The 21,091-nt window shown below is 49.9% G+C and overlaps 1 protein-coding gene across 2 annotated transcripts in view; it reads left to right on the forward strand.

Annotated features, from left to right (window-relative positions):
• Positions 1 to 21,091, forward strand: part of STK11 (serine/threonine kinase 11) — a 64,626-nt gene that overhangs the window by 31,103 nt on the left and 12,432 nt on the right. For both annotated transcript variants that reach the window (XM_081846305.1, XM_081846306.1), the window contains exons 5-8: positions 508 to 644; positions 3,484 to 3,611; positions 10,370 to 10,427; positions 19,336 to 19,538. In XM_081846305.1, coding sequence (XP_081702431.1) covers positions 508 to 644; positions 3,484 to 3,611; positions 10,370 to 10,427; positions 19,336 to 19,538 — 526 coding nt within the window. The remainder of the gene's footprint in view (positions 1 to 507; positions 645 to 3,483; positions 3,612 to 10,369; positions 10,428 to 19,335; positions 19,539 to 21,091) is intronic.

Raw genomic sequence — 21,091 nt, forward strand, 5'->3', positions numbered from 1 at the left:
ATCAAATCCAAACTCTCCTTCTTCTTCCCTGTCGCCGTTTGGTTGCCCTTTTCTGAAACATTTCACGTCATCCTGGAGGCGACGTATTCCAGATGTGGTTTGCATCATAGGTGCAGCCTTCAGAGACGCCTGCTCACGACCGGCTCTCAAGTCGTCCGATGGGAGTCCATTTCTCATTTATTCCATGCTCTCTGTGACGTGTGGCTCCTAGCCAATCGGTGGGACTGTGCTAGGAGCTGTTGCAGCATGAGGATCTCCCGTAAAAAAACATGGGAACAGCTGCTCGCGTCCCCTGCTAATTTTCAGGGCTCAGAAGTGCCCTTCTTCCAAAGCCCCAGGGCCCACCTTGGGTTTGGTCTATGAGAGACTGGAAGGCGTTCCTCTGATTCTCCAGAAAGTGGGAGCTGAGAATTGGAGATTCTTGGTTTTCCTTTGCTTTTGACCTGGGATTAACCCGCGCTCTCCCCCTCTCTCCCCACGCCTCTCTCGTTTATCTCCCTCCCGCAGGCATTGCACCCGTTCGCAGAGGACGACATGTGCCGAACGAGCCAGGGCTCGCCGGCTTTTCAGCCCCCGGAAATCGCCAACGGCCTGGACACCTTCTCCGGCTTCAAAGTGGACATCTGGTCGGCTGGCGTCACGCTGTAAGCACGAAACCGGCAAATTCACAGCGGCCCTGGCCTCTGCAGGCGGCATTCCTGGGCAGCCGCCGAGCCCACCACCCCACTGCCTTGAACCCCCTTTCTTTCTTTCTTTTAAATTTTCACAAAATTCTAAACAAATATAAATCATAACCTTATTAAAAAGTACACTTATTGACATTGCCCAGCGAATCCTCGCTTCCCCTTGGTTGAATTTCAGTGCATATCCTTTTAACGGTTTTCCAAATCGCCGTTCTTATAAAATTTAACTTGAAAGTTAAGATCTTTAAATTTTGTATCATTTTGAAATTAAACATATTAATTCATCACTTATATCGAATACTAAGCCAATTAAGAATCTGCAAGCTGCTTCCCATTAAAATAGCTTTACATGCTTAACTAAATAATCATTAAATTTTGTCCATTCTTCCTGATACTCCTCCTCCTCCTGGTCGCAGACTCTTCTGCTAAGTCAGCTAGCTCCGAAAAATCCATCATCTTCATCTGCCATTCTTCTGAACCCCCTTTCTTGGATGAGCTCTGGGCTTTTAATTCCATACTGTGCCCCAGCACTCATTGGGAATGCACCGCCACAGCGTCCCCCCCTTTCTAAGACCGCCTTCCCCACCCATGAATTCTGTATTCGAAGTGGGGGTGGCTCCAGCCTTCAGAAAGGGACACGGGGTACCATCTTATTGTTGCATTTCAATCCCACGCTTTTCCCCTTCAAGGAGCTCACCTCCTTGTGTGTATGGGTTCTGTTAATCCCCACAATGCCCCTTTAAGGTAATTTAGGCTGAGAGAGGGACGCAGGTGGCGCTGTGGGTTAAACCACACAGCCTAGGGCTTGCCGATCGGAAGGTCGGCGGTTCGAATCCCCGCGACGGGGTGAGCTCCCGTTGCTCGGTCCCTGCTCCTGCCAACCTAGCATTTCGAAAGCACGTCAAAGTGCAAGTAGATAAATAGGTACTGCTCCGGCGGGAAGGTAAACGGCGTTTCCGTGCGCTGCTCTGGTTTGCCAGAAGCGGCTTAGTCCTGCTGGCCGCATGACCCGGAAGCTGTACACCGGCTCCCTCGGCCAATAAAGCGAGATGAGCGCTGCAACCCCAGAGTTGTCCATGACTGGACCTAACGGTCAGGGGTCCCTTTACCTTTTACCCCCTGAAAGAGGTCTTTGATGAAGGGCTCTTAGCAGCCAAAGATTCAGGTACCCAGGGCTTTTTCCAGCACAGAGAGAAAGACCCCTGCGTCCCTAGGGAGGGCAAGTATACACAGTTGTTTATTATTATTATTATTATTATTATTATTATTATTATTATTATTATTTTATTATCAGAGCCCTGGTCTCTGCCAGGTCCTAGTCCAACACTCCTAACCACTATGCCACACTGCCGCTCACCACAGCTTGCCCCCTCCGCAGACCTCAGGGTCCTGTTTGGAGACCCTGCCTTGACCATAACCACCAGGGCGGTTCTTGAATAGCTCATGTAGGCTGGGCCTTTTAAAAATCTCTCTCTGCGTTCAACATTGGGATTGTGGCTGATGAGATAGCAGCTAGTGAACCCTGCTTCAAGAGTAGACTTTCCTTGCTTGCAGTCACACAAACCCAACTGGTGTTTGCGGGTAAGCAAAGGTTAAAGTTGTGCGTTGTAGGAAATGAGTAACTTGGCCAGAAAAGTTTCTCGTTCTACTCTAGCTAGTCTAGAGAGGTAGCCATGCTACCTCCATCTTGAGGGGGTAGCAGGGGAGAAGGAAATTGTAAAACAGGTTGCAACCTCATACGTATCAGTGTTGGTAACAGGGAGGTACAGGAGTGGCCTGGGAATTTGTAGGTCCCTAACTATCTTAGCGGGTCCTAACTTAGGGACGCGGGTGGCGCTGTGGGTTAAACCACAGAGCCTAGGACTTGCTGATCAGAAGGTCGGCGGTTCGAATCCCCACGACGACGGGTTGAGCTCCCGTTGCTCGGTCCCTGCTCCTGCCCACCTAGCAGTTTGAAAGCACGTCAAAGTGCAAGTAGATAAATAGGTCTCACTCCGGCTGTAAGGTAAACGGCGTTTCCGTGCGCTGCTCTGGTTTGCCAGAAGCAGCTTAGTCTTGATGGCCACATGACCCGGAAGCTGTACGCCGGCTCCCTCGGCCAATAAAGCGAGATGAGCGCCGCCACCCCAGAGTCGGTCACGACTGGACCTAATGGTCAGGGGTCCCTTTACCTTTACTTTAGCTATCTTAGCACCTAATCAAAACCCCTCTTTTGCAGACTGAGATGCACCCAACACGGATGAATTCGGCCGTATGCATTTGTGCTTTATTCTGAATTTAAATTGTTCTCTTTTTTCCTTCCAAATCCCTCTTTTATCGTTAAGCCATCCAGGGAACGTCTCTCGCATTATAGGGTTGACATATAATAAATACAGTGGTACCTCGGGTTATGAACATAATTGGTTGCGGAGGCCCATTCTTAACCTGAGGCACGCTTTCACTAATGGGGCCTCCCGCTGGCGCCGCGCTGCTGGTGCGCAATTTCCGTTCTCATCCTGGGTCAAACCTCTCAACCCAAGGCAACTACTTCCAGGTTAGCGGAGTTTGTAACCCGAAGCGTTGGTAACCCGAGGTACCAGTGTACTGCCAACAAACGGATAATCGAAATGAAGGGGGCTGGTGGGCTTGGCAAGGAGATGAGGCTGGGACAGGAAGGGTACCACCCCCCCCCTGCAGATCCACCCCCCCCAAGCTGCTTCAAGCAAGGTTGTGATGTGCGAGAGAGCCAAAGCGGGAAGCTCAGCCACCTCTCTGCAGATCCACCCCGCTGATCACACCTGTGCCTTTTGTCTGTTTGCAGATACAACATTACGACCGGCCTTTATCCCTTCGAGGGCGATAATATTTATAAGTTATTTGAAAACATTGGGAAAGGGGAGTACACGATTCCTGAGGACTGCGGCCCTTTGCTTTCAGATCTGCTTAGAGGTGAGTGCCCTATGAGGATGATGATGATGATGTCACAAGTTTGCTTTGTAGGAAAAGTTCCACCCCGGAAAAGGTTGTAGCTGTGTGATTTGCTGTTAAAGGTAAAGGTAAAGGGGACCCCTGACCATTAGGTCCAGTCATGACCGACTCTGGGGTTGCGGCCACTTTACTGGCCGAGGGAGCCGGCGTACAGCTTCCGGGAATGTGGCCAGCAGGACTAAGCCGCTTCTGGCGAACCAGAGCAGCGCACGGAAACGCCGTTTACCTTCCCGCTGGAGCAGTACCTATTTATCTACTTGCACTTTGAGGTGCTTTCGAACTGCTAGGTTGGCAGGAGCAGGGACCGTGCAACGGGAGCTCACCCATCACGGGGATTCGAACTGCCGACCTTCTGATCAGCAAGTCCTAGGCTCTGTGGTTTAACCCACAGCGCCACCCGTGTCCCATGATTTGCTCTTATGCTCGAGCAAATAGAACAATCTGCTTTAAGAAAAACTGCTCCCTTTCCCTTATGGGATATTCCAGAGCCTGTATAAAGTCCTTATGTGGGTTCCCTATTGGCAGGAGAAGATAACAGAGGCCAACCAGAGAATATTGAGAAGCAAAGCAGCTAGTAAGCCTGATCTTTATGGATCTGTTGCAACAGGGTCCCCACTCAAAACACACACAGGAGGGAGGAGAACCCCGAACAGTGGTGCGAAAGCCCTTATATACACTTTTGAAATTGCCTCCCCTGTAGCCCAAGACCACCCCCAAAACATCATGCATGCATCACAGAAGGAGGCGGTCTACAACAGAAATCCTGTCTGCCAGGATAGCTGATAATGGTCACTGATTGCCTTTCCTGGGCAGCCTGGCCATTCTTTTGTGATGGTTAACACTTTAGTTCCTGGATCGAGGTCGCAGGCTCACCCTGTTCATACACAAATAACAGAGGATTTGTAAGCAAAAAGACAATGGGAAGGCTTTCCCCATTTGCCTCCCTTCCTGCAGAAGAATATCTGAGGTCATTGGCAGAGTCAAAATGGCTTCAGGATTGCTCTTCCATACTATTTCAGACACATGGTTCATATATTTAGATATGTGTCTGATTATGAATAGTTATTCTATATTCGAGACCTTAAAATTCTTATAATCCCAAATAGTTCCAAATGATCCCAAATAGTTGGCACTTTCAGATGCTCTCAGTCTGTAGCTTCCTCACTGCCAGGTGGCAAATTCTGAAGGTAAACTGACTGTGTGATTTACTGCAACCCTTTACATTTATTTAATCGCATTTGCATTCCGCCTTTTCCTCTGTGTGCTGTGTGTAGTGTTGTAAACAAAAATTGCCCTTTTCCCTTATGGGGTATCCAAGAGCCCATATAGAGTCCTTACATAGGTTCCCTATTGGTAGGAGAAAATAACAGAGGCCAACCAGAGAATATTGAGAAGCAAAGCAGCTAGTAAGCTTGATCTTTATGGATCTGTTGCAACAGGGTGCTCCCCTCACACGCAGGAAAGAAGGAGGACCCAGAAAAATGGTGTGCAAGACCTTATAAATACTTTTGAAATTACCACCCTGTAGATCAAGACCACCCCCAGAAACATCATACATACATCACAGAAGGGGTGTAACCTAAGACCACCCCTCAGATACATCATACCTACATCACAGAAAAGGCGGTCTCAAAAGAAATTTAAATGTTGTTTATCTCTTGTCCTTGTTTATCTCCTGTCTGGCAGGTTACTTGATTGGATTTCCTGGGTAGCCTGGCCAGTCTTTTGTAGTGATAAATACTTAGTTCCTGAGCCAGGTCACAGGCTCACCCTATTCAGACACAGACATATTCTTAAGACAGGATTTGTGAAGGAAAGGACAATGGGGAGGCTTTTCCATTTTGACCTTGCAGAGAAAAGATTTGCTCAGTTTAGGAATCAAAATGGTTCCAGGTTGGCCTTCCTGTGCTGATCTATGTACATGCTTGGTTGGTACGCTTATGAACATTACCATATATCTAAGACCATAAAATTCCTATTACAATATTTCTCCCCTTCCTCCTTTAATCCTCACAACAACCCTGCAAGGTAGGTTAGGGCTGAGAGGCCTCGGCTAGCCCCCCAAGATTGCCCAGTGAGCTTCACAGCCGAGTGGAGATTTGAACCCTGGCCTCTCCCAGGACCTTGTAGCCTGGCACTCTCTAGGCTTTGGACCTCAACTTGTGGTCCACTGATTTCCCCTCCGCCCTTTCCTCGCAGCCTAATAGGACAACCGTAGAAGTGGAAAATCGAGACATCAGTTAACAGGTACAAGCAAAACAAATGTCAACCAGCCCAGCTCTTGCAGACCCAAGCATCCAATGAAACATTTTCTGCCCCACATCCACAGGCAAGGTTAGCAAGGGGCCTCTTTTATTTTTTTCAAACGGACAAGCCAGGACGCTCTATTGCCTTTTGTTCGCTGCAAGATAAAGCGTTCTAAGAGCACTCGAAGCCCTTGATTCCTTATCTAACAGCCATTATGGTACAGCTCAGTAAATATTTAACGGTGGGGGCCTTTTATTCATTTCCAACAGGTTTCGGAAGAGACTCTCCAGCAAGGGAAATGTATTTCAATAAACAACTATTTTGCTTTTAAAAGACAACCGAAGGCAGCCCTGTTTAGGGATTTTTTTAATGTCCGGTGCTGTATTGTTTTTAATATTCGGTTGGAAGCTGCCCAGAGTGGCTGGGGAAACCTAGCCAGATGGGCGAGGTATAAATAATAAATTATTATAATATTATTCTTATAATGCTTCTCAGGAAACGAACCTGCTTTTTTGGGGGGGGGGGTTACATATTTTCCATATATATACACACACACACCATATTTTTCGCTCTATAAGACGCACCAGACCACAAGACGCACCTAGTTTTTGGAGGAGGAAAACAAGAAAAAATATATTCTGAACCTCAGAAGCCAGAACAGCAAGAGGGATCGTTTGCGCAGTGAAAGCAGCAATCCCTCTTGCTGTTCTGGCTTCTGGGATAGCTGCGCAGCCTGCATTCGCTCCATAAGACGCACACACATTCCCCCTTACTTTTTAGGAGGGAAAAAGTGAGTCTTATAGAGCAAAAAATATGGTGTGTGTGTATATGTATATATATTTGAGAATGTAGGGATCTCCCACAGAATGCAAAGCAAACTTTTATTCTCTGTTGCTCCAGAGGGCAGAGCCATGCCCCCAAGCCTGGAAACAGCAGGGGAGAAGATCTTGGCTGAGCATTCTAACGGCTCGGTGGTGGAGCAAGCTGGCCCATGAAGGAGATGCCCTCTTCCCGGAGGCACCTCCAGCAGGGGCTGCTGGCCGACCAGCAGCCGGGGACGCTTCCTTTGCAAGACTCTTGCGGGGTCAGCCTGGATGACCTCCAGGATCCTTTTCCAGCTCTAAAATTCTATAGAAGAGCGGGGGGGGGGGGAGCAGCAGGGCAGATGAACAGCTTCTTCTTTTTATAGTTTTTATAATTTTCTTTTTTAACACAGTATTCCAAACATTACATTGACCAACAATATACTCTTTGCTCTCCCAAGCTTGTGACTTCCTTCCATCCCTTCAACTGTTTTTTTTTTAATTTTCAGATATTTATACTCACACTTTAGATCGTCAATTTCCGACCTTTATAAAGCCGCCTCTTTCTCTGTGGTCAAAAAGGGCTTTCCAATTTATCGTTGCCAGAATTATTTCAGCCCAAGTGTCTTCATGTTTTCCCAATAATTTTTCATGTACCAAATAAATCTACTCCAGTCTCTTTGAAATTTTTGGTCGTCTCGGTTCCAGATTCTACCGGTCAGCTTGGCCCAGCTCCGCATAGTCCATCATCTTCGTCTGCCACTCCTCGATCGTTGGCAATTCCTGCAAAAGAGGAACAGCTTCTGGCAGAAGCAAAGGAGGCCTCTTGGGCCTCCCTCACAGCCTTGATGAGCACTAGAAGCTTGGCAGCTTTGAGTAAAGAGAGAGGAGGAAAGCAAGCGAGAGATAGGCACACATCCTGATTGGGGAAGAGGAACTAGAAGGGAATCTTTGTGCATCACTCTTAGCCATCCTCTTATTTTGGTGCCAGAGGGGTAGCTCAGCCGGCAGAGCTCAAGACCCTTAATATCAGGTTCGTGGGTTCGAGCCCAACTTTGGGCTAAAGATTCTTGCGTCGCAGGGGGTTGGGCTAGAGGGCAGAGGTCAGCAAATCTTTTCAGCAGGGGCCAGTCCACTGTCCCTCAGATCTTGTGGGGGGCCGGACTATATTTTGAAAAATAAAATAAAATGAACAAATTCCTATGCCCCACAAATAACCCAGAGATGCATTTTAAATAAAAGCATGCATTCTACTCATGTAAAAACACCAGGCAGGCCCCCCAAATAACCCAGAGATGCATTTTAAATAAAAGCACACATTCTACTCATGTAAAAACACCCTGATTTCCGGACTGTCCGTGGGCCGGATTGAGAAGGCGGTTGGGCCGGATCCGGCCCCTGGGCCTTAGTTTCCTCGTGGTCCCTTCCAACACTTGGGTTTTTCCTCCGCTGCTTCAGAAGGCTGCAGTTCCTGAGCGGCTCCTGCAGGCGGCGCTGCATGCCCGGGTTATTTTTCTGTGTTTCGGAAATCTTGCTTCAAACGTTCCTGCCTCTCCCCCTCCCCGAGTCCCTGACTAACCTCCCTCCCCCTTGCAGCCAATGCCATCTGCACGGCTATTTTGATTTTGCTTCTCTCTTTTTTGCGACGGTTATCACTCTGGTGTAAGGCTCCCACATTTTATCTCTTCAGAGCGCCGTTACATAAGGCCGGGCTCAGAACTGTTCTCCAAGCAAGCTGGTCCTGTTTCTCCCGCGACAGACTTTGCTTTTATTCTTGGATTTGCAGCCCGCCTCGTCTGAAGGGCCGCAGCGGCATGTTGAAACACATAGCAAGAGCCTGCGTCTCTGCTCCCCCCCCCCAAACGCTCCTGACGGGATGAAATGCGTGCCAAAATAGATTTAAAAGAGCCCCATAAACCGAGCTGGGCTTCCCTCCATTAAAAGCCGGCCCAGACAAGAACAGCTTTGCTCCCTGAGTGTTGGGTGTGTCTCCAGAGCAAGTTCCCACCAATTTGGGGGGTGGGCCAGCTTGCAAACCCTCTGTGTTGGGTGGTGCCATTAACCACACAATTCCTCCTCAAGAATTGTCTTCCGCACCTTGGTTTAATAATAATAATAATCACAGTTCCTAAATGGAGCATTGTGGAAAAAGCAGGCTCGTGAGAATTTTTTTACGGTTGCTTTAAAAAGGAGCTAAGGGTGGCGCTGTGGGTTAAACCACAGAGCCTAGGACTTGCCGATCAGAAGGTCAGCAGTTCGAATCCCCGCAGTGATGGGGTGAGCTCCCGTTGCTCGGTCCCTGCTCCTGCCAACCCAGCAGTTCGAAAGCACGTCAAAGTGCAAGTAGATAAATAGGTACCGCTCCGGCAGGAAGGTAAACGGCGTTTCCGTGCGCTACTCTGGTTCGCCAGAAGCGGCTTAGTCTTGCTGGCCACATGACCCGGAAGCTGTACGCCGGCTCCCTCGGCCAATAAAGCTAGATGAGTACAACAGGAGGGCATCGCCGCACGACACTGCATTTCATGCTGGGGCAGCTTTACGGCTTTCTCTCTGTTCCGACCAGGGCCCTCTCCTCGCTTAGGCCTGGAGCCAGAGGGAGGAAGCCTTGGAGAGCATTTTTTCCTCTCTCTCCCAGGGTAAACGGCAGCGTTACAAGGTGTGTTGAGCAGAAGCCGAGCAAGATCAAAAGCGCTCCTCCCCGGCCAAATCGGCCCGTGGGAAGGTGCCGGTGCCACAATGGCAAGACCTGGCCGCGTTGTGACTCTCTTCCCACCCCGCAACAATACGTTCGAAACAAAAATTGGTCTGTTTTGTGCGCCAGTTTGTTAGGAGATGGAGGTGCATACTTGTTAGACAAGCAGCGAAGCAAAACGCCCCTGTCTCCTAGAAAACCCTTCTGAGTTTTACAGGGCTCTTCAGACTGAGCAAGGAGCCCATGTGGGGCCCTCCAGTTGTTTCTGGAACTACAAATCCCTCTGTCCTTTACCATAGGCAGATGGGAGTTGGAGTCCAACAGCACCCCAGAGGGTGTCCGTTTGGCTGTCTCTAGAGGGACCCTTCCTCTCTCCTGCCCCCGCAGAGAGCATGGAAATGATCCCCAAATTACGTGTTTTGTGTCTTCATACCGTAATTTTATGGGGACGCGGGTGGCGCTGTGGGTTAAACCACAGAGCCTAGGACTTGCCAATCAGAAGGTCGGCGGTTCGAATCCCCGCAATGACGGGGTGAGCTCCCGTTGCTTGGTCCCTGCTCCTGCCCACCTAGCAGTTCGAAAGCACGTCAAAGTGCAAGTAGATCAATAGGTACCACTCTGGCGGGAAGGTAAACGGCGTTTCCGTGTGCTGCTCTGGTTTGCCAGAAGCGGCTTAGTCCTGCTGGCCACATGACCTGAAGCTGTACACCGGCTCCCTCGGCCAATAAAGCAAGATGAGCGCCGCAACCTCAGAGTCGGCCACGACTGGACCTAATGGTCAGGGGTCCCTTTACCTTTACCTTACCATAATTTTATGTTGTGATTGTGAACCGCCCTGGAATCTATGGGTAAAGGGTGGCAAAAAAATTAAATAATAATAATGCTGACAGCAACAGCTCTGAACCCCTTTTTCACCAGCTGCCTGGTACTTGACGCCTAACTTAAATGTTTCTCTCTGCCTCCCTTTTCTTTTCCAGGAATGCTTGAATACGAACCAGCCAAGAGATTTTCAATACAACAGATAAGACACCACAAGTGAGTGCTTGAGGTTTCTTCTTCTGCTGCTTTCTTCTATCTGATTGTGATGGGATTTTTTAATTTGTTTTTTGTGGCAGTAGTTGGGCACAAACCACTTCTTTACTGCTTTGCTCGGAGGCAGCAGGAAGGAAGGATAAAAGGGAGCCGAGGGGGGAGCAGCGCTCGGTAATTTACAACCCTTTTTTTATATATAAAAAAAGAAAAGCATCACATTTGGTTCTTTAAAAAGCCTTCGGGGAAGCTTTCAAAGCTCACTGGCGGATCGATAAAAAGTATGCAGTTGCTTCGGAGGAAAAGCTGCGTTGCCCTAGTAAAAGCCACAGCAGGTATGGAATTCCCCAGTAAAACTGTCGGTGGGTGGGATCCTGTGTACTAATAGAGAACTCGATGTCCTGGCTGTGGATCTTCAGCCGGAAAAAAATGTCTGCATCTGCACGCAAGTGGAAGAATGGGCAAGGATGGGAGGTTCTCCCTCCCACCCACCCAAGGTTTGCAGAAGGGCGAAATATATATACAGTGGTACCTTGTGTTAAGTACTTACAGTGGTGCCCCGCAAGACGAATGCCTCGCAAGACGGAAAACTCGCTAGATGAAAGAGTTTTCTGTTTTGGAGGTGCTTCGCAAAACAAATTTCCTATGGGCTTGCTTCGCAAGACGAAAATGTCTTGCGAGTTCCTGCGGGTTTTTCCCCCTTTCCCCCCTTTTTCTAAGCCGCTAATAGCGCTAATCCGCTAAGCCGTCAATGGGCTTGCTTCGCAAGACGAAAAAAACGCTAGACGAAGAGACTCGCGGAACGAATTTCCTATGGGCTTGCTTCGCAAGATGAAAATGTCTTGCGAGTTCCTGCGGGTTTTTTCCCCTCCCCCCCCCTTTTCTAAGCCGCTAAAAGCCGCTAAACCGCTAATAGCGCTAATCCGCTAAGCCGTCAATGGGCTTGCTTCGCAAGACGAAAAAACCGCTAGACGAAGAGACTCGCGGAACGGATTCTTTTCGTCTTGCGAGGCACCACTGTAATTCGTTCCAGAGGTCCATTCTTAACCTGAAACTGTTCTTAACCTGAAGCACCACTTTAGCTAATGGGGCCTCCTGCTGCCGCTGCGCCAATGGAGCCCGATTTCTGTTCTCATCCTGAAGCAAAGTTCTTAACCCGAGGTACTATTTATGCGTTAGCGGAGTCTGTAGCCTGAAGCGTATGTAACCCGAGGTACCACTGTATTTTTGAGGGGGCATCCAAAAAGGCGAAGTTCCCTCTTTGTTCCATCTTTCCCCTCCAGAAGCAAAGTCCGCATTCTGTGTCCACGGAGCATGCCCAGTAGAACGCCTCCATCAGAACAGAGCATGCTCTAGAGGTGTGGAATGCTGGCTCAGCTGCTGGGGGGGGCATGGAGAGCGAGGAGGAAGGGGTGGAATGGAATGTGGAATCCCTTAGAGGAGGCCATAGCTGGCTGCCCACAGGAGCTCCCAGCACGGCAACACCGTTGTCGTGGCTGTGCTGCAGTTGTAAAGTTTGGAGACCCTCCGAGACTGAACCCGGGGACCTTGTGAAGCAGGGGCCTCTGCCCTCTGAGCTCTAACCCTTTCCCCTGAGAATATGTAAGGCTCTAGTCCTCATGGTTAAATAGAAAGGCAGGTTAAAGAACAGTTTCTACCCGTGGGCCGTGAGGCTGCTGAATGGAAGACAGCAACGTTGCAGCCGACGTTCAGGGTTTGGTGGTTGTACGACAGCACACAGGGACTGAGAGATTGTGGGTTGGGGGCTCGTTTAATCACTGGTACAGTGACAATAAAGGTAAAGGGACCCCTGACCATTAGGTCCAGTCATGGCTGACTCTGGGGTTGTGGCGCTCATCTCGCTTTACTGGCCGAGGGAGCCGGCATACAGCTTCCGGGTCATGTGGCCAGCAGGACTAAGCCGCTTCTGGCAAACCAGAGCAGCGCATGGAAACGACGTTTACCTTCCTGCCGGAGTGGTACCTATTTATCTACTTGCACTTTGACATGCTTTCGAATTGCTAGGTGGGCAGGAGCAGGGACCGAGCAACAGGAGCTCACCCCGTCATTGCGGGGATTCGAACCGCCGACCTTCTGATCGGCAAGCCCTAGGCTCTGTGGTTTAACCCACAGCATACCCGCGTGCCTAAGTGACAATAAAGTATTTCTATTTCTGTTATAGCTGGCTGAAGCTCTTCAGGGTCTCAGGCAAGGCACATTCCCAGCCCAACCCACATTGAACCTGTGTTGGGAAAGATTCTCTGCCCGGGAGCTGCTGCCAGTCAGTGTAGGCAGCTGCTCCCCATGGTCAGACTTCGGCTCAGGCAGCTCCTTGTCTTCCTATAAGCCTCTGCCAAGCCCACAAGGAAACTGCCTCATGCCAGGTAGATTGCTTGTCCAGCTAGCCTTGTATTCTCCACTGCCTCCTCCCTCCTTGATCCCTTTTTCTTCTTCTTCCCTCTGATCCGGAGATGCCCTCGGCGGGGCCGAACCTGTTGTAGCCTTTGTTCGCCCACATGCATCTTGCAAGGTAGAACCAAAAGAACAACAATCTTTATTACGGTCCAAAGACCCAACAAATCATTACAAAGCAATACACAATTCATACAGCCTACCTCCAGGTTAAACAAGCATTTTGTTCAGAATATAGGGATCATTGGTTCTTGCAACCACCGATAAAAACTTTGCCACTGCTAATGTTCTAGCGTTTGTCCGGTCTTCCAATAGGAACCTGACATAGCGAGCCTCTGATTTTCCCAGGAAAGGTACCAGCAAGGGTAGTATCAGTTCAGCCCTGGCTTGCTCACATTTTGCACAGTGCAACAAAATATGTTTTATGGAATCGATGTCTTGAGCACACGAGCAAAGTCTGTCCTGGTAGGGAACTCCTCTCAACACTGCAGAAGGAAAGACGTTTAGTCTGGCTTTGGTGAAAAGCCTTCGATAGTTTGGTACTTTCAGGTTTTCAATGTAAGATGTTAACTTAAAGACATGCCCATATTGCATTCCTAAAGCGGACTACAGACCATACACAGAGTCGGAAGGGACCACGAGAGTCACCCACTTGCAATCCAGGAACCTTTGGCCAACACAAGGCTCGAACCCCCATGCCTCTAAGATTTGAGAGTCTCTGTCGACTGCTCCTATGCAGAGAGGTTCCCCCTGACCAGACCTCTCTGCAGGTTTCCGAGGTGCCTGTTTGCACCCGCGCCCACTGTCTCTGCTGTTTTTGGCAGCTCCCATTCCGCCCCCCCTTTCCCTCCACCCTCGTGGTGCTTTGTCAGCTCTTTCATGTCACGCTAACCCAGCTGGAACTGAAGGGCCGTCCCCAGAGACCCAGCTGCGGAGAGGCTGTAGGCTGCCTGGTGCAGAGATCAAGCACTGGCATGCTGAAGCCACGCATTCCCTCTTAACTGGGCCCTTGCAACCTCCTCCCAGGGCTTTTACCGTTACTATTTTAGGTTCTCTCCTGTCACAGCGCCGCACCGGAGAGATGGGACTCAACCCTTCCGTTCCTAGGGCTCCTCTTGCCCCAGAAACGAGGGCTGCAGAGATTCCACCATGACGGCTCCAGCTTTCCCACCCACTGCCCTATCGGTTACGTTCGCCCCTGTTTTTACAGCTCTGTTGTTCATTCATAGAATCGCAGGTGTAGATTTGCAAGGGGCCACAAGCACACACACCACCGATCTGGCAAAAGGTGGGTGCGAAACAGGGCAGGCAGGGGCTCCCCCAGCCTTACCTGGAGAGATCAGGGATTGAACCCAAAACCCTCAGGGGTTTGGACCCTCGTCCCTTACAATCCTACGAATCTGTGATCTGTGTGCAAAGCAAAAGCCATTCCCACTGTAGCACGTCACTTTTTAAAAAAAAACCAAAAAAAACCACACAACTCCATAGACCAATTAAGCGCACCTTTTTAGCAGAGACGCAGGTGGCGCTGTGGTCTACACTACTGAGCCTCTTGGGCTTGCCGATCAGAAGGTCGGCGGTTCGAATCCCCGCAATGACAGGGTGAGCTCCCGTTGCTCTGTCCCAGCTCCTGCCAACCTAGCAGTTTGAAAGCATGCCAGCGCAAGTAGATAAATAGGTACCGCTACGGCGGGAAGGTAAACGGCGTTTCCATGCACTCTGGTTTCCGTCACAGTGTCCCGTTGCGCCAGAAGCGGTTCAGTCCTGCTGTCCACATGACCCAGAAAGCCGTCTTCTACAGAACTGGGGGGGGGGGGCGGTCCTGAGACCAACATACACACAAAATAAATCCATCCCAGAAGGGAGCCATCCTGCATTCAGTTTAGCTTGCACATGCAAACAACATGGGAATTGTTTCTGTGGTTCCATTTTTATCTCCCGTTCCCCAGAAAATGCAGGAGAGAACCTTCCTTCGTTTCCCCTCTGCTTCCTCACTCTGAATTACAATTACAATTACAATCCTTTCCCCCCCCCACACTTTTCCTTCTCATCCTCGCCATATGCAAATGTTTGAATATAATCTCCCAGAGGGGGCTGCAATCAATATCTCCCTGCAGGGTTCGAACCTTTTTTTCTTTTTTTTACTCCTGTGTTAAGTAGGGCACACGCAGGTGGGGGAAAGAGAAGGGATTTAAAATAGAGTGCCTTGACCACTTGCGCTGCTAATGTTTGCCCGTTCTGTCACGTCCCAGTCTGCTTTGTGGGAAGCTGCGGTCTGACTTGAGTCAGACCATTGGCCCAACTGCTAATAATAATACAGTGGTGCCTCGCAAGACGAAAATAATCTGTTCCGCGAGTCTCTTCGTCTAGCGGTTTTTTCATCTTGCGAAGCATCCCTATTAGCGGCTTAGCGCTATTAGCGGCTATTAGCGGCTAAGCTGCTATTAGCGGCTTAGAAAAGGGGGGGGAACTCGCAAGACTCGCAAGACGTTTTCGTCTTGCGAAGCAAGCCCATAGGGAAATTCGTATTGCGAAGCGCCTCGAAAAACGGAAAACCCTTTCGTCTAGCGGGTTTTCCGTCTTGCGAGGCATTCGTCTTGCGGGGCACCACTGTAGTAATAATAATAATAATAATAATAATAATAATAATAATAATTTTTATTTATACCCTGCCCTCCCCAGCCAAGGCCGGGCTCAGGGCGGCTTACAAGCAATAATAAAAACAAGTTGAATGATTACAACTTAAAAACAAGATTAAAATACAACATTAAAATAATAAAATGTAGCCTCCTCGCAGGAGGAGAAGGAAAAGAAAAAAGAAAGAGAGGGAGGGAGGGAATAAATTGGCTCCAAGCCAAAGGCCAGGCGGAACAACTCTGTCTTACAGGCCCTGTGGAAAGAGATCAGATCCTGCAGGGCCCTGGTCTCATGAGGCAGAGCGTTCCACCAGGCCGGAGCCAGTGTTGAAAAGGCCCTGGCTCTGGTTGAAGCCAATCTAACTTCCTTAGGGCCCGGGACCTCTAGGGTGTTGCTATATATGGACCTTAAGGTCCTCTGTGGGGCATACCGGGAGAGGTGGTCCCGTAGGTACAAGGGTCCTAGGCCGTGAAGGGCTTTAAAGGTCAAAAGCAGCACCTTGAACCTGATCCTGTACTCCACCGGGAGCCAGTGCAGCTGGGAAAGCACTGGGTGAATATGCTCCCGTGGCAGGGACCCCGTGAGGAGCCTCGCTGCAGCATTCTGCACCCGCTGGAGTTTCTGGGACAGCTTCAAGGGCAGCCCCGCTGTAGGATTGTCCGAGCCAGCTGCCTGGATAACTGTCCAGGGCTTTGGATTGGGGACTCAGAACCTTTTCGTGGGCAAAATGTGTGTGCCACCATTGATCTGTGCTCTCTCCCCTAAACGTAAAGGGAAGGCTCTAGTCCTCATGGTCTGAGATATTACCATAGACCGGCTGGTTGCTGAGGAGTGGTGGAAGGCATCAGCCGGAAAACCGCCAGGAGAAGAAGGCTCAGAGCCTGTGTATTGGTGGTGGGAGGACGAAGAAGGAGCAGACTGGAAGGAGGAAGTGTTGGAAGCAGGCGAGGGATAATAATAATAATAATAATAATAATAATAATAATAATAATGGTAATAATACCACCACCGAGGGCCTTCTCGGTGGTGGCGCCTGCCCTGTGGAACGCCCTCCCATCAGATGTCAAGGAAATAAAGAACTATCTGACTTTTGGAAGACATCTGAAGGCAGCCTTGTTTAGGGAAGTTTTTAATGTTTGATGTTTTATCGTGTTTTTAATACTCTGTTGGGAGCCTCCCAGACGGGAGAGGTATAAATGTATTTATTAATATTAATATTACAGGGGTACCTTGGGTTACATACGCTTCAGGTTACAGACTCCGCTAACCCAGAAATAATACCTCTGGTTAAGAACTTTGCTTCAGAAATCGTGCTCCAGTGGTGTTGCGGCAGCAGGAGGCCCCATTAGCTAAAGTGGTGCTTCAGGCTAAGAACAGTTTCAGGTTAAGAATGGACCTCTGGAACGAATTAAGTACTTAACCCGAGGTACCACTGTATTCTAGATGGGAGTGTGTGTTGATGCCATCATCTCCCCTTCCAAGAAAAGAAATGCTATTAAAAAAAATATAGAGTCCGGAAATCCCAGCTGGAGCAGACGGGGGAGCAAACGTTCAGGCAAATGACAGCAAATGGATTTAAAACTAAAGTCTGGCGGTTATTTTCGAGGAAATCCTTAAATCCCAGATGGCAGCTGCAGTCTTGGTAGGCCTGACACAGCTGTAAAAAGAATCCGTCTGCTTCCCCTCCCAACTCACGGACTCCCCAGATGCTGACCTTGATAGGAGGCTATTGGTGTGATTAAGAACTCTGCGCTCCCCACCATTGCCAATTGGCAGATTTCATCAGAGCCTTGCAGTGGACGGATGGGTGGAAAAGTAGCCTATCTCCCTGAGAAGAGCTGGAATTATTATTTATTTATTTATACCCCGCCCATCTGGCTGAGTTTCCCCAGCCACTCTGGGAGGCTCCCAATCAAGTGTTAAAAACAGTACAGCGTTAGATATTAAAAACTTCCCTGAACAGGGCTGCCTTCAGATGTCTTTTAAAGAGAAGATAGCGGCTTATTTCCTTCACATCTGAAGGGAGGGCTTTCCACAGGGCGGGCGCCACTACCGAGAAGGCCCTCTGCCTGGTTCCCTGTAACCTCACTTCTCGCAATGAGGGAACTGCCAGAAGGTCCTCAGCGCTGGATCTCAGTGTCCGGGCAGAAGGATGGGGGTGGAGACGCTCCTTCAGGTATACAGGACCGAGGCCGTTTAGGGCTTTCAAGGTCAGCCCCAACACTTTGAATTGTGCTCGGAAACGTACTGGGAGCCAATGCAGATCTCCCAGAACCGGTGTTATGTGGTTCCGGCGGCCACTCCTAGTCACCAGTCTGGAAGGAGAGGGCTAGCCCTTGCTGTTGGGTTCCTGGGGAGGCTCAGCTAGTAGAGCACGAGATTCTTAATCTCCGGGTTGTGGGTTCAAGCCCCACGTTGGGCAAAAAAATTCTCCTGCGTTGCAGGAGATGACCCATGGGGTCCCTTCCAGCTCTACAATTCTATGATTCTAAAATGCACACCTTTCGCTGGCTGTGCTCCACCCCTTGAGGGCTCCCGCCTGGCTGGCACAGGTTCTCGACCTGGAAAAACGTCCTCTCGTTAGCTTGGACGGAGGGCTCTTTGTGTGCCTAGGGACGACCTCGCGCGGTTTTTAATTTAGCCACAAAGGCAAGATTCTCAAATATGGCTCCACCCATCTTTAAAGAATTGCCTCTGGCCCCCCACGTCACTGCCACATGGCCCTTGGAAGATTGCCCACAAGGAAATGTGCCCCCAACCCGCCAGGCTGGAATAGCTCTTAATCTCCGGGTCATGGGTTAGAGCCCCACGTTGGACAAAAGGTTCCTCGATTGTAGGGGGTTGGGCTGGATGACCCCTGGGGTCCCTTCCAGCTCTGCAATTATAAGATTCACCCAGAGACCGACCACTAAATCCAGATGGACCCAATGAGAGCCATCTTCCAAGGCTGTTATCATGGAACTTGAGCAAGCTTGTTTCCTCTTGCTCCCGAGGGCAGGACCTGGGTCAGATCAGTGGTTCATTTAGTTCAGCGCTGTCTTTGTGAGACGGATGTTGGCAGGCTGGAAGGTGTGCAGAGGGGCGGCAACCCAGAAGATCAAGGGTCTGGGGACCAAGCCTGATGAGGAGCGGTTAAAGGAGCTGGGTATGTTTAGCCTGGAAAAGAGATAGGAGAGCCTTCTTCCAGTATCTCAGGGGTACCCAAACATTTTTCAAAAAGGCCCAGATTTGATGTAGTAAACATGCGTGAGGGCCAACCAAAGTTGTTGAGCTTTTTGGGGGATTTTACTGCCAAAGCGGCCAGATTAAATTAGGCCTTTGGAAATGCCTGCAATATCTGAGGGGCTGTCTCATGGAAGAGGGAATAATATTGTTAATATTGTCATTAAATTTTATTTACACCCAGCCCTCACTGGCCAGAGCCGGGGTTCAGGGCAGCTAACACCAATAAAATCACAGTAAAAACATGATAGGGGGGAAAGAAAAGAAAAGATTAGAAAACCAGTTTAAAATACAGGTTAAAATGCAATTTTAAAATGCAGCCTCATTTTAAAGTAGCCGATAAATCTTGTTTTCTCCTCTTGCTCCGGAGGATAGGACTCGAACCCATGGCTTCGAGTTACAAGGAAGGAGGTTCCGACTCTGTCGGAAAGCTCTTCCTGGTGTTGACCGCTGTTGGACAGCGGAAGGTGTTGGACTCTCCTTCCTTGGTGGTTTTGAAGCAGAGGTTGGGTGGCCGTCGTTGGTTGAGATTCCTGCATTGCAGAGGGTTGGACTGGATGACCCCTGGGGTCCCTCTGTGCGTCAAGGTTTCCTGTCCCCGAGGACCCATCTCCACTCGCTTCCTCCCCCTCCTTTCCTGCAGCTGGTTTCGGAAAAAGCACGCGCAGGCCGACCCTCTGGTCCCCATCCCGCCCAGCCCGGAGACAAAGGACCGATGGCGGAGTATGACGGTGGTGCCTTACCTGGAAGACCTGCACGGCTACAACGAAGAGGAGGACGACGACGACTTGAAAGATGACTACTTGGAGGACGAGATCATCTACACTCAGGACTTCACCGTGCCAGGTAAGGGAGCCGGGAGGCGGCAGGGGATGGTTGCCGTTGGCCTTGGGGTTCCAGCCAAGTTTACAGCAGGGCTGGATTTAGGTTTGATGAGGCCCTAAGCTACTGAAGAGGGACGCGGGTGGCGCTGTGGGTTAAACACCAGAGCCTAGGACTTGCCGATCAGAAGGTCGGCGGTTCGAATCCCCGCCACGGGGTGATCTCCCGTTGTTCAGTCCCTGCTCCTGCCGACCTAGCAACTCGAAAGCACGTCAAAGTGCAAGTAGATAAATAGGTACCACTCCGGCGGGAAGGTAAATAGCATTTCCGTGCGCTGCTCTGGTTCGCCAGAAGCAGCTTAGTCCTGCTGGCCACATGACCCGGAAGCTGTACGCCGGCTCCCACGGCCACTAAAGCGAGATGAGCGCCGCAACCCCAGAGTCGGCCACGGCTGGACCTAATGGTCAGGGGTCCCTTTACCTTTAAGCTACTGAAGGTGCTAATTGTTGTCAACACCCGTCTGTCTCAAGGGACAATGGAGAGCGTCTCTGGGGGTGAAGCCAAATTGATGCATTTACAGCATCAAAGGCACTTCCCCGGGGGCGCAAGCCTGGGCCGTGTGTCCAGAGGTCTTGGGCTGAGCAGATGACAAGACCCCCCCCCCCTTGGCCTCAAAGGCGGGGTCCAAAGGAAAGCAGAGCAAGACATTTGGCACCAGTTTGGGTCAGGGCCAGATTTAGGTTTGATGAGGCCCTCAGCTACTGAAGGTAATGGGGCCCTTTCTATGTCCAGTTGTCCTTTGTCACCCACAAATTGTCGCTGTTTGTGTGTGTGGAATGTATGCTATATGGCAATTGATGGACCTAACAAATATCTCAAGCCATTTGCCCATGTGGCCATGCAACTAGTCCATGCAGAACGTAGGCACCCTATACAGTGGTGCCCAGCAAGACGAACGCCTCGCAAGACGGAAAACCCGCTAGACGAAATGTCTTGCGAGTTCCTGCGGGTTCCCCCCCTTTTCCCCCCCTTTTCCTAAGCCGCTAAGCCGCTTATCAGCTGATCCGCTAAAAGCCGCTAGACCCCTAATAGCGCTAATCCGCTAAGCTGTCAATGGGCTTGCTTCGCAAGACGAAAAAACCGCTGTACGAAGAGCCTCACGGAACGGATTAATTTCATCTTGCGAGGCACCACTGTATATAGAAAGGAGCAAACATGGGATATTTTAGGGAGCAGGCTAGCAGGCGGGGCCCATGACTTACATCCTAGGAGCCTACACAACACAAAACACTGTTACTGCATGTAGGTTTTATTTCATTTGTTTTTTATCATATTTTGGAAATCTACATCCAGGTGGTTTTTTTCGTTTGCATTTTTTGGGGCTTGTTTAGCTTATGCATAAATCCAGCACTGGCTTCCAGGGAGGGATGGCCTACAAGCTAAGAAGAGCTCAGTTTGAGTGCTTGGCTATGTTGTTAAGATGACTCGCTTCGTTCTTTGCTATGCATTTTGCGTTTTTTTTACATTGCGATTTTGTGTTGCGGATCTCTGGATGTTGGGCGTTGTACGAATTAAAA

The sequence above is a fragment of the Podarcis erhardii genome, assembly GCF_964252035.2.
Source record: "Podarcis erhardii genome assembly, chromosome: 18".
Taxonomy (NCBI): Eukaryota; Metazoa; Chordata; class Lepidosauria; order Squamata; family Lacertidae; genus Podarcis; species Podarcis erhardii.